The sequence below is a fragment of the Trachemys scripta genome, chromosome 1, assembly GCF_013100865.1.
Source record: "Trachemys scripta elegans isolate TJP31775 chromosome 1, CAS_Tse_1.0, whole genome shotgun sequence".
Classification (NCBI taxonomy): Eukaryota; Metazoa; Chordata; order Testudines; family Emydidae; genus Trachemys; species Trachemys scripta.
In genome coordinates this window covers 287,292,687-287,306,559 of record NC_048298.1, presented here as the reverse complement: position 1 = coordinate 287,306,559, position 13,873 = coordinate 287,292,687, and the positions used below count along the sequence as shown (strand labels likewise).

The 13,873-nt window shown below is 37.1% G+C and overlaps 1 protein-coding gene across 3 annotated transcripts in view; it reads right to left on the bottom strand.

Annotated features, from left to right (window-relative positions):
- COG3 (component of oligomeric golgi complex 3) overlaps positions 1 to 13,873 on the bottom strand; it is a 48,791-nt gene that overhangs the window by 24,989 nt on the left and 9,929 nt on the right. For 2 of the 3 annotated variants that reach the window (XM_034758457.1, XM_034758459.1), the window contains 9 exons: positions 12,871 to 12,945; positions 12,660 to 12,752; positions 12,222 to 12,347; positions 9,202 to 9,282; positions 8,210 to 8,253; positions 7,857 to 7,983; positions 7,311 to 7,402; positions 4,803 to 4,942; positions 2,169 to 2,329 (listed from right to left, as the gene is read on the bottom strand). In XM_034758457.1, coding sequence (XP_034614348.1) covers positions 2,169 to 2,329; positions 4,803 to 4,942; positions 7,311 to 7,402; positions 7,857 to 7,983; positions 8,210 to 8,253; positions 9,202 to 9,282; positions 12,222 to 12,347; positions 12,660 to 12,752; positions 12,871 to 12,945 — 939 coding nt within the window. The remainder of the gene's footprint in view (positions 1 to 2,168; positions 2,330 to 4,802; positions 4,943 to 7,310; positions 7,403 to 7,856; positions 7,984 to 8,209; positions 8,254 to 9,201; positions 9,283 to 12,221; positions 12,348 to 12,659; positions 12,753 to 12,870; positions 12,946 to 13,873) is intronic. The other variant, XM_034758458.1, reaches the window with a different exon arrangement.

Here is a 13,873-nt window from a genome sequence, read left to right as displayed (position 1 = left end):
GGGATGGGTTTGTTCTGCTTTAGTTAAGTTTGGGCACTGCTTTCTGTTTAAAGGTGGACAACTCTCAGTACTCTAAAATCCACATGCTGATTTGGATTGTTTACTCCTATAAATGTTATCAGCGGGTGACATCAGAGAAATCTCTTTAGCTCATTCTTCACAAGAATTCAGCAAAAGACTCTCCAGACTCTGCTTAGCACTTTGAAGTCCTGTTGCAGTGCTGCACTTTAGCACTTTAAACTATTTGTCAGACTGGCAGCAGCCATTTGAAAATGGAAAGAGGACGTTTGAGCAAAGAGCTTAAAACATGCTCTTTCACTGTGTTACATTTGAATAATTCGTTTACTCAGACTTAATCATTGCTCTCCAAATATTCAAAGTTTGAGGTTTAAAAGTGATCAGAATCACAATGACAAACAAATCAGGACATGTAAGAAGTGGAAATTTATACTATCAGTGGAATTAAGTGTAAACCTCTTCTTCTCTATAAATGATCAGCCACGGAATCTTAATTAGCATATTATCAGTAAGACAGACCTTGGCTACGCTAGAAAGTTGTACTGTTTTAGTTATACTGCTATAGTTAGAGTGGTAAAAATAGCCTCCCCGCCAAGCGTAAGGGCAGTTATAGCAATATAAAGGTATTTTATACAGGTATAGCTATCCATGAATAGGAAGAGAAATAACTATACTGGTTTAAAAGTCACCTTTATTCCCGCATACCTTTATAACTGCATCCACTAGGGCTTACAGTATAATAATTTCGGTTAAAAAAAAGACAGCTAACTGAAATCGTTATATCGGTAAAACTTGAGTGTAGATTAGGCTTGAATGGATGCATCACATTTAACAATGTTTTTTTAAAAAGGACATTATACTTTATGGGAAGGCATGATGATACTACATGTATAAGGCCAATATGTTCACAAATATGAATATCGTAACTACTTTTAGACAATCCTGGGCATTTTGTGTTTACTACTTATGCTTGAACAATAATATTGTAAGACGTTTTATACTGGTGAGAAAACATTCAAGATTATAGGAACATGGATAGGGCATCGAACAGGACACTTCTTATAAAGCTTTGTCAGTTTCAAGGACAGAGTATTACATACAGTTTTAATAAATTTATTTCTCCTGTCCAAGGCAAGCATTTGTACAACTTAAACCTACAGCAACATGCGCCAACCCAGTGATCACAAAAAAATGCCTCTTTGAGGATGTTTCAGTAGCAGTAAGTCTGACGATGCCATCTGTGCTGTTCGGTCAGTTGGAAAATAAAATGGACTAAAAGTTACAATCTTACAAACACAATGGCCAAGTAAGGCAAGGTTCCAGTCAAAGCCTTTAACATTCTGAGCTCTCACTGCCAAATTAGCATCAGCAATCACTCTTTTTACTATGATTTACCCCTTTCATGAAATATCAGTTTTGAATATGCCTTAAATTATGTATTAAGTTCACTGTTTTCTTTATAGCCAAAAGATTTTTTTAAATCCTTCTTTGACAAGATATTGACACTATGAGTCATTTACCTGAGATCTTGTATTAATTATACTAATTTATTTTAAATTATAAGTATAATAATCTTTTTAATTCTTTCCAGCAGGACCAGTGTGAAGAGCATGAACTTATCCTGCAGGGAGCTAGGAACGGCTGTCATGAATAGCTAGAGAAAGTAGCTACTTGAAAGAGAAAGTTATTGGGAACTACTACTGACCTAACAAATTCATCTTTGAAGCTTTTTTTTTAAGCCAGTATCTTGACCAGCAACTTTGAAAACAAAGTATCAGCCAACTGTGTTCGTCCATAGAATTTATCCTACAATTCAGTATATTTAACTCCAACTTTCCATTGACAAAAACAAAAATCAAGAACATTAAAATAAACAAACAACAGAAATTGTTTAAAGAGGAGAAAGTTAGAAGCACCACATGCACACTAACGCGGTGGTGAAAATTGTGACCAGATTCACTTAACTTGATCTAAGATATATTATACTATCTGATTTCAGGGCCAAAGATTAATCAGTGGATGCCACCCTGATGGTGTCAGTGCTTTTAAATACACATAAAAACAGAAAAATCCTGTTTGCCATGCTCTTCATTATATAATTGCATATGATGTATAACTAGGAAAACAAATTAAGCAAACAGATACTATACCTCCATCATTTCCAATTTATCCGGATATGCAAGATCCCCAGGAGCAGGCTTGTAGCCTATGATGTCTGTCTGAATGTAGATGAATGTCCTGTAGACAAGACGTTCTTGTACATCCTCTAACATCTGCTGGACACCAGCAGCAAATGCACCCAGTTGTTCTGCTGACAAAAGAACATCAATACAATTGCTCATTAATTACATCTAGAAAAGTAATGTTTAAAAAGAACTTTTGAGTTTCATACTTTGTCACAAATTAAATTACTTGCTGCAAAGAAAGCCAGGCCCAAATAACATTTGAAGAGCTGCATGCTGAGTGGTTTGTTACAAACCACGAATTCTTGTGCTCTTAACTTCAGCGCTGCCAGTGACTTGTTATCTGGTGTGGGGCCAGTCACTTTCAGCTCTCTCTGCCTAAGATTTCCCCATACGCAAACTGGGAATACGACAGAACATAACATACCATATTATAGTTTAAGTATGCTGTTTTGGGAGATGCTAAAAATATGTCAAAATGAAGTTTTTGCCTATATACTAAGAATTTGCCCTAGATTAGTTTTGTCATATACACAGTAAAGTATTACCACGTGGACTGAAAAGTCATACTGCAGGACAAAGAGCTACATGTAATTTAGCCTACCTACCTCAATAAGACATCTGTATGTACTTAATGATCCAAGTTGAAGCAGCTTAAATCAAAATATCAGCTCTACGTTTAAATGGTAAAACCAGTAAGTAAAAGTTAGCCCAAAGGCTACTCTGCAAAGTTATTGTGTTTTGTTTTTGATAGTGTGAGGGATCAGGGTCACAATAAGGCTCTTAGGAAAGTAAATTAACTTATCTTCACAACCCCAGAGATGGATAGCCACTCTGCTTTATATACCAAGGATCAAAAGGACCAAATCTTTCATGGAGTTATTGCTAGAGACATGAGAGTTACTCTAATGAAAGGTTACATAACACTTTAGAAATGCTTAAGATGTCCTACAAAGGGGGAAGGGGGAGCATTGAACTTGTGCCCTTTTTGCTTGCACATAAGGAAGGCCAGTCAACAGGCACTTCCCTTTATACTTTTTTTTTTTTTTAAACATTAGAAATAAAAATATTTCTACCCCGGAAGACACTACGGTGTCTGGAAAATTAGCAAAATTAAGAAAATTCAAGATACGGAAAGCTGACCAATTGAACTAGGAAGGATTTCTCAGTCTGTTTAAACTGTACTTAATTTGTGCTGTGGTGAAAAAAAAATCTTTATTACAGGTTCAACACCTGCCCTTTCAGCATAGGTGAGATAGCTCACAATACACACATCTAAGGTTCCCAAATCAGGAAAAAAACAGATTTGACATTACTGATATTTCTAAGGTAAAACAGTCAGATGAGCAGAAATATCTGCATTTTTTCATATGCAATTATATACTACAAGACAATGGAAATCTGAAAAGGTCCTGAAGGCATATGACTAGATTTCATAAGTTTCACAGTGAGCCACAAATGAATAACTAGTCCCTAACAGGAATGGCTTGATATTTACCAGAGGTGGTTTTTACCAGGTAAAATCATGATTTTTACCACCCCAATTTAAGGCATTTGCTATTCTGAAAACGGTTTCATTATTTCACACCTAAAACAAAGTGTAAGTTACATAAGACAATAGGATTCATAGCTTAATTTAGGATTGTACAAATAAAAAGTAAAACTGCAGTGGGTGTAATACTTATAAATACTGAGCATCAGAATGTCTGTACACATTTTGGGCTCAGTATCTTCTCAAGGAAGCTATACATGTCATGATTCATTTCAGTTTTCAATATTACACAAAAGTCAAAAACATTCCATTATATGAAAACAACAACAATGCAGAGTTCTAGGCTTGACGCATTAAGCAATCACAAGCATGCAGAGTTGCAGACTACCAGTCCAGGTCCATCTGACCTTGCAGCAGCCTACAGCAGAAGACCAACTTTGATGTTGTAGATAGATTGAGCCCATTCCTCAGTTTTGAATGGATATATCCAAAGTTGAAAAAATTCATTCTATGCTTGCTGGACATTGATGCAATTATTTTTCCCAGTTTAAACTGGGTTTAAGTGGAATTTATCAGCACCGTGTCCTAATCTAGCTTTTTTCCCCAGGAAATTGCCAACCCTGGTTCCTACATGAACAAGAAGACTTTAAAAAAAAAAAAAAAAAAAAAAAAAAAAAAACCAGGAATCCCTGACTAGATATAAAGTATAACGTACACCATTCCTTTCATTGCACTCTATGGCACTAGTCCTGTACCCCACAAGTGCACAAATTCATTGATCTGTGTAATTCCATTAACATCAACATGGTTAGTTGTGAGAGTAAAGTTATACACATGTATAAGCATTTGCAAGATCAAAGCCTGTTAGTAAAATCAAAATGTAGCAAGAATCTCTAGAATAGCTCTTGTATACTCATTTCAATGAAGAAATGTTTTTAAATTGTTTACCATAATGCAACCAAAAAAAGGACAAAGTTCATTTAAAAGAATCATGCGTCACCTTTGACATGTTTAACACATAAGAAACATCTACATCCGGTCTCCTATGAAGTTTAGTAGTTTCTAACACTGATTAACACCACAATCACTCATTTCCACCTATGTATTACCATTGTTCTGTACATGGTCTTCAAGCATCTCATTTTTGAGAATTCCACAGAGTTCAGACAAAGTTTCTAAGTGAATAACATGGATGATCAATGGCCTGAAGACATCATATAATGAGACACACAATTTCTCCAAAAGTTCACTAGAGGAAAGATAAAAATGTATGATATTATAAAAAACATTTCCAGGATACCAAAATACAACACTAAGATCATGTTACAGAAAGGACTAATTCCTGTATCCCAGCACCAATAAACTGTTTTCAGCATAACGTATCCCAATTTTGATCCAACTGAAGTTACCATTCATAACAGAATTATATAAAATCTACATTGAAGATAGCTAATCTCAGACCCAATTTACAAGTCTGACGTCCCTTCTCCTTAGAACTGATGTGTGCTATTGAGAGCACAGTTCTATAATAAAGCCCTACTTAAAGAGTATTGCATTGTAGCAAACTAGGAAATACTAATATTTACACTAAAATAAGTTTACATTGTCATTTTTCAGTGCTCCCTCTCCTATCATAGAAGATTTGTGTTTTAACAAGAGCTGTCGCACTCTCTCAGATGAGCTTCTCCTAGATTTCAGTGAAGTCCCAGTAATGTACTTATGAAAAGCTGAACATTTAAATCATGCCTGCTAATGAACAGAAAATAAATTAAAGAGGATTTAAAGTATTCACTTTCATATCTTTGCAAGTTTACTCCAATATGAAAGTCCTCCTAAACTAGGTAAACCATGTTTTTTGAGGCGGAATTACTGACAATTGTAGTAGGCATCTTGAATTTTTTTCATAAGACTGTGACCAAGAAACTGAATAGCTGATGAAAATGTATTTTTAAAATGTACATATTTTGGAATGGGTGCCTTTAGGCATCCTGTAAGAGCTCTCAAAATATAACACAGCATAATCAGGGCCACTTGCCAAGGTAAATTAAGACCTGAAACTGAGAAAAGGGGAGAAATTTCAACAGCCCATCACCACACACAAAAAACCTAACAGCAAGAATTCAGGCCAAAAATGTCAAGCCTGGGTGCCTAAAGGAAGGTTTATAAAATCCATATTCAGGCACCAAAATGAGTGACTCTCAGAGAATCAGCATCTTTGGGAAATAGGGCCACTTTTATTAGATGCCCAAATACAGATTGTTGGGCATCTAAAGACTCGAATATTTACCTAAGAATTATACAATTTGTGGGGAACATAGTAACCAGGGAGGAAAGTCTCTTATCACTAATGAGCAATAACTGCCTTTTATCCAGATTCAAAACTACAATTATCAAAATATGTAATTAGATTTTTGGACTATGTACAGTGTTGGTTTGAGTTTCTGAACTGTAACTTAAGGGCTTGCCTAAATACAGTTTTTTGCACTGAATTAATTATGAACATCCACATTAGAGTTTTTGGTGATTTAACTAAATCAGTTTTTAAACCAGCTTAGTTAAGTCAGTGCAAATCTGTGAGACCACCAGACCTAAGCATTCAACTTAGTGCAAAGTGACCCTCAAACAACTGTCCTTTAAAATGAAAAAGAAAAGAATAAGCATCTTAATTGTAGTGTTCCTAATCTGAATAGTCAATATTTGCATATTCCCAATGATGCCCGGGGTTGAACTGAAGGGCAAATGAGACAGGTGTACGGGTACTCTTCCTGGCTCTGTCCACTCAAAATGTGAAAATTGGGCAATACTCAGCAGATGTTCAAAATAGGATCATTTGTACTCTGCTGGGCTTCATAACTTGGCTCCTCCTTAATGGGGATTAGATATCCCTGGGCCCCTCCTCACTGAAGCATGGATCCCCAATTAGGCTTCAAAGGGCTCCTTGGGTATAGTATCCCAAGTGAGACTCAGATGCGCTGCTGGCCTTTGGGAGCTTGGCTTCCCTTTAATAGGGCTCTGATGCCCTCTGCTTCTCCCCTCTCGCTTTCAGCTTCAAGGGACTGACTGGAAAAAATGAATGGAAGTATTTCCCTCAAGCTCCACCCACCCACAACATGACACTAAAATGATGTCAGTCAAAGTAGATTGTGTAGATTTTCATAATATCAATGTCCCTCTTTCACATGTGCTTTGAGTATCACTGACTTAGTTAATTTTGACATTTAAATAATTACTGTTACGCATCAGTGTTAACTCCTCAATGAGAGGAATCAGAGACAGTTTATGCCCAAGTGCACAGACACTACAATGATAGGCACAATATAAGAACCTGAAATAAAGTAGAATAATGACCTCCAGAAGGGAACTCTTTCAAATCACATGCATCAGTTCACACTAGGTTCAAGAGTTTAAGACTATCTTCAGAATCATAAGGGCTTGAGACTTCAGAACAATTAAATTAAAACTTTGATTCTGGAGCACAAAACAGGAACCATCAGGAAAAAGTATTAGTCCATGCAAAGCACCTAAACACTGCCTAATCTGACTTCTGATCATACTTATTGTATAACACTACATGAAGCCTGGTATGCAATTAAACAAGAACCATATGTACGACCTACTCCAATTTTGGTGTTGGTTTTGTGAAAAACTCATTGTAAAGCTGGTGTTCGTCCTGGCACACATGGACCATAAAGGCGCAGCCACTTCGTACCTGCATTTAATACATACAAATAATTAACAAATTGTATCTTTCTTGCATTTACATTGAAAGGGATGTTAGTGATTGCTGCTACAGGTAAGACTAATTTGGAGTTAACTCTCTCAGCTGGTCAAAATTACACTATGTTGACAAGGAGGTACTAGATCTCTAGCACAGATTTTGCCAAACAAGTGAAAGCTCCTTTGGAAACTTTTTGTTTCTGCATGCACTGAGCAAAGTTTAAAAGAGAATCACTTTTTGTCACTGTCGCTTTGTGAGGAGCAGCACAGATTTTACAAGGGAAAAAACCCCATAAACTTTACTGAAAACTGGACAAAGTTTCATACTAATAAAATTTCTGGAAATCTGTCATTTTAGCCAAGACTGGTTGGATCTGGAAAGGAATTTGAGTTTTGCTAAAGAAATCTGAAAACATACAAAAACAAGCCATCACTAAGATTCTTACCAGCGCACAATGATCTCTGTTGTTCTGACTGGTTAATTCCGTTACAGTACTAGTAATACTAGGGCCTAGCAAGTGTTCCCGCTGAGCAAGGTAACATTGATGGATTTCATTCAGAAGTTGCTGGTACCTAGCCAAAAACAAAAAACCCAAACAACCGTGTACAAGATATTTAGATTTCCAGATCACCATTGCCACTATTCTAACTTTTCTGCTACATAGTTTCAAAACAAAACGAAGTTGTTTGTTTTTCCAAAAGCAGTATTTATTTAACTCAATATTTTTAACTGAGGTAAAATATTCCAAGCTTCCAGAATTTCAAACACTTGAAAATATATGTATTACATTATACTCACTCTGGCATCTTCTCAGATCTTTGCTCTATCTGCTCAATAAGAGTCTGTATGGGAAAAAAAAGGGGGTGGGAAACCATGAACTCCAAGCATATTAAAGGTGGATAAAAATTATTTTTTAATAAAAAAAATCACTTAAATTTAAACATTTTTCTTTTAAAAAAATACACCTATTTAAAATTACTTTTGAAATTATGACAACTACATTATAGCTTAAGATCACTATAACCTATTAAAATCAATTAAAAAAATATTAGAGCAATATGTTTGTTGCTGAAGTTTTACAGAAAGTCAAACCACTGAACTGGTGGAAGACACTGGCTAAGCACTTGGAACAAGAGTTTGTTGAAGTGCTAAACCAGCTTTTGACACATCAGTAGGCTCTTCTGCAGATGGAGTGAGAATATTTTCTTCATTCTGGTTTATTCAACTCATTGGTTTCAATATTTAGTTTGTTCAAAGTTGAGAAAAATTAAGAATTGGAAAAACAAAAACAGGAAAGCTTGTTTCCCTCTCCAAATCTATCGAAAATGAGGTGAGAGGTTGAGATCCACTAATTCTAAAGTCTTGAAAGATGTGGTGACCAGAAACAATCAGATTAATTCACTAGCTACTAATAATATTTCCCTTGTTTAATAATTCAGTTTTAAATGCAAAACATGCTTTGATACTTACACAAGAAAAAAAGTATCAGAACATTAAAAGATGATTTTATTTAACTAATAACAAACAATTTTAAAATGCTGTTGGTATATTTTTAATTTAATTCCAATTTCCATCCAAAACATTGCTTGACACAAATAATGGGTAAAAATGTAATGTTAATCATCTAGTAAATAAGAAATGCATCATTCACCATTTTCTAACATAGGAAGGTAGATCTGAACACTATCCTTAAAACAGAAATAAACTGCAGTCCACATATTAACATTAACAATGACTTTAAAAGTCATTTTATGGCTTCACTATCAGCTGTTAATTACCAAGCCACTTACTCTAACTTTGGGAGCAGCAGCTCTGAATTTTACGTAAAATAGTGTGAAGGCATTGTCAGAATTTGGCACAGATGAAGGATCCTGAAAAGAGAAAAAACAAATTGATAAATAAGATTCCTCTATATTTAGCTCATAGTATTATCTGGTTGAGACATTTAAGCTTTTGAGGAACTGTTTTGTGAAATCTTTGCACTTTTATGACCTTTTTATGCTTTTCTATTCAGTGTGCCAAAGGCTGGCGCTCTCTCAAAGCTCAGATAAACCCAGTTGGGAGAACAATATTCAAGACCAGAGCAGCAAGGGTTAGAATATTTATTGCACACTTTTTACTTCTCTCCCTTCTTCTCCACTAAAAAACAGTCACAATGCCATTTCCTCTGAAACCTGTCAATGCTGTTCCACTGATTAACCAGCAATGATAAATGGAAACCTAACATCTATCCTGGAAAACCTGGAACTGAAAGGTTGAGTTAACATTCAACTCCCTCCCACCCAAGCCTGAACTGGGCTGCCAGAGTTTCAGGCATTTGCCTTGCCCTCCATGGCTCAGCTCAGTGTAGAGCAAGAGCTTTTACTGCTCTAGTAATAGACCAGAATGGAGAGCAGAACAAATGGAGAGCAGAAAAAAGAGCCTGGCACTTTTGAATACCTTCTGGATAATTTAGCCACTAGCTCACCTCCCTCTCCTCCTCTCAGGCCACTCCACACGCATGGAGCAGCATTCAGCCTGTGACATGGAGAGGGCAAAAAGTATCCCCACCTCTAACTCTTCTTTACCCATCCCCTGAAGCACAATGGCTGCACTCCCACAAATAGAGACCACCACACTGGTTCCATGTCCCTGTCCCATTGGGAGGCAGAGAGAAGACTTTCAGAAGGAAAGCAGAAGAGACTACAAATAGCAAGCTAGCCCCCAATGAATTTCTTCTCATAGAAACATATGAATTGCCTTACTGGATTGGACCTGTGGTCCATCTAATCTACGATCCTATCTCAGAAGCCAACACTAGATGCTTCAGAGGAAAGTGCAAAAAAAACCCACTGTAGAAGGATATAGGGTAATCTGCCCTCTCCTCCCCCCATGAAGTCTCATTCATAATCCCCAGTAGCTAGAGATTGGCTTAAACCTTGAAACATGAAGTTGTGCTTCTCTTCCAGTACCCTTTTTGTTAGCATTAACTAGTATAACTCTGAACATTCTTGTTATTCATATAACTGTCCAATCCCTCTTTTAATCTAGCTAAATCCTTAGACTTGCAGGGTCCCAGAGTCCGGGTGCCAGCCCAAGCCTGAACACCTACCCTGCAATTTTACAGCCCCACAGCTCACACAGGCCAGCCATGGGTGCTGTACTGTGGTGTAGATGTATCCTTAGGGTACGTCTATGCTGCAAAAAAAAAAAAGGCCCACAGCAGTGAGTCTCAGAGCCCAGGTAAACCAACTCGGGCTCACTGAGCTCATGTTACAGGGCTAAAAACAACAGTGTCGACATTCAGGCTCGGGCTGGAGCCCGGGCTCTGAAACCCAACAAGGGAGGTTGGTCTCAGAGCCTGGGTTCCAGCCTGAGGGCAGGCTCCGAGACCCACACCCCCTGATGGGTTTCAGAGCCCAGGCTCCAGCCCAACCGTCTACACTGCTGTTTTTAGCCCCACAGCACAAGCCCAACTCAGTTGACCCGGGCTGTGAGACTCACTGCGTGGGTCTGGGGTTGTTTTTGCATTGTAGACAGATCCTTAGTTTGCAGGGGATATAGGAGGGAGAGACTGCAGAGAGAGATTAGGAAAGCAGTGAGACTGAGGAAGTGGGGAACAAGAGAAATTCTTGTGATGCAGAGACGAGAAAGGAAGAAGCTGGAAAAATTGGGGAAAAAGGGAGATAGAGCAATGCAGCCAAAGAGAGAAAATGAAAGAAAATGGAGACACTGAAAGGAAGACAACAGAAGGAGATGAAAAAGGAAAGCATGTAAAATAAAAGCAATGGAGACATAGTAAGTTACCTCTGTAAATGTATAAAGTGTAACAGAAGTCTGAATGGCAATATGTTAGTGTGCACACATTCAAGTTCTGAGAAGGGATATGGACTCATTTCCCCCACCTCTGAATCTTCTGACTCATGCTACAAAACTCTCACAGGAATTATTTATTCCCACCAGATTTCAGCCAAAGATACACAGTCAAATATGTAATCTTCCTACTCAGATTTTATCATCTCTGCAAGCTTTTTAGGGGAGATTTGCATAGGCAAAGGGTAGTTAGATGTTCAACTCCCATTGAAAGTCAATGGAAGCTGGTCACCTAATTCCCTTTGTTCCTTTTAAAAATTCATCTTTATAGCCTATTGACAAGATATCGCTTCAATTACTTGCACCTGTCATTGCAGCTCTGCAGCTATCCCAGAGCAGTGTAAACTAATGTGCTCTACAAACTAATCAAAAGAAAGTACACCTCTACCCCGATATAACACGAATTTGGATATAACGCGGTAAAGCAGTGCTGGGGGGGGGGGGAAGACTGCGCACTCCAGTGAATCAAAGCAAGTTCAATATAACCGGGTTTCACCTGTAACGCGGTAAGATTTTTTTGGCTCCCGAGGACAGCGTTATATCGAGGTAGAGGTGTATTTAAATCACCAAAAAATGCTTGTCTAATACAACAATGTAATATTAACATCAGTCAAATTAATATTAAAAGAAGTTGCAGGTATCTTTGGTTCTGTCTAGGGCATTGGTTCTCAAACTCTTGCATTGGTGACCCCTTTCACACAGCAAGCCTATGAGTGCAACCCCCTTATAAGTTTAAAAAAAAAAAAAAACACTTTTTTTAATATTTAACACTATTATAAATGCTGGAGGTGAAGCGGGGCTTGGGGTGGAGGCTGCAGTTCTCAACCCTCCCCCCCACCCCCAAGTAATAACTTTGTGACCCCCTGAGGAGTCACGACCCCCAGTTTGAGATCCCCTGGTCTAGGGTTACTACAAATACATCAGATTAATCAAGTCAGTACCTGCTTACCCAACTTACCCTTTTTATCAACTGGCTTGTGAGGTTCTGTAGTGTGTTCACAGTGTACGTTTTCATAAGGTGCATAGCTTTAGAAAGACATTGTTTAAACTTAACCAAATACACGGGATAATCTTTAAAATTAGGCTGCAAAGAACAAAGAAAAGCATTTTAAATGTGGCAGTAATGGTAGACATAAAAACAATACTTTTAAAAGAAAAAGTAAAAAGGTAAAAAGTATCCAATGCAAGCTAATTGTTGTAGGTTTATAAACTTAAGCGTAAGTGGACTAAGTGTATGCAGATGAGATATATTTTAAGGAGCAGAGAGTGTCATCCCTTGCCTTTTTTCCCCCTCTGTAAAAATAAACACATTTATAAAAATCCAAAATAACTAGAATATGTATCTTTAAAGTGTTAAGATTTAATTAAAAAATACAAAAAATGTTAAGTTACTTACATGTGATGAAATATACGTAATACAATCATCAAGCTTAGCTAGCATAGGTATAAATCCTTCACTGTTCACAGACAACGTGGAGGAATTTAATTTCTTTAAAAAAAACAAAATACATCAATCAGAAGAAAAAACTAATTTTGGTCATAGAACCGAGTTGATTAATATCGTCTGCTTGACTTTCTAAGATTATAAGAAATAAAACAACACTTACTGTGTTAATATTTTCTAGTTCGTTAAAATAAGAGAGTTTCTGTTGGATATTTTCAGCCAGGTCAACAAGTTCTGACTGTTCAAACAGAGCACATAAAAGATCGTAAGTAACTTAATGAACAATTTAGGTTTCAAATAAGACATGTTTAAAAAATTAGATCAGATTTTACTAGCTACACAACAGACCACAGAAAAATTTGCAAAAGGCAGAAATCTGGTCATGTTCTAAACTCTGAATTAAAGAAAGAAATGTTACCACTAAATGCTGTTCTCAAGTGTATTGTCTTTACAGACGCACAAACTAGGGGTCTTGCAGTATTCTGAAGGAGCCCTAGAATCTTTTCAAGTAGTAAAGCTATTATATGCTATTCTTAAGCACTTCAGGATCCCAACATTCTTTAAAAATATACCATGCACACATTCCTATCTTCAGTTCCTTTATCCCTCAAAAGCATCCAAAAAAAGGACTCAGAAGAAGTCATTGTAGATCGACAGAAGCAGTAGATTTGGAGAATATCATTTAGTTTTATATAATCTTGCTTCCTTCAATATCAGAATTGTTTACTGATTTCCAAGCAGTTGCACTTGTGCAAAGCCACAGAATGTAATGGGGTGTTTACACAAGGGTCACTGAGGGCATAAATTTGAACAATGGGTGGATGGTGCTCATTGAGAGCAAATTTTGCTCTGCAGAACCCTATTACTGGTGGTGATGTGGGATAAGGAATGAAAGCAGTTTGACTAACATCTCAGACTTAGTTTGCAGTGCTGACAAAAAAAATTGTATGCAGTGTTGTTGCAGCAATGGTGTAGCCATGTTGGCGGGTGAGGTAATATCTTTTATTGGACCAACTTCTGCTGGTGAGACAGATGTTTTTTCAAAGTCTGTGTAAGCTTAAAAGCTTGTCTCTCTCACCAACAGAAGTTAGTCCAATAAAAGATATTACCTGACCGTGTCTCTTTAAATATTATATATGTTTACTCTTATACTGAGCACTTGCTCT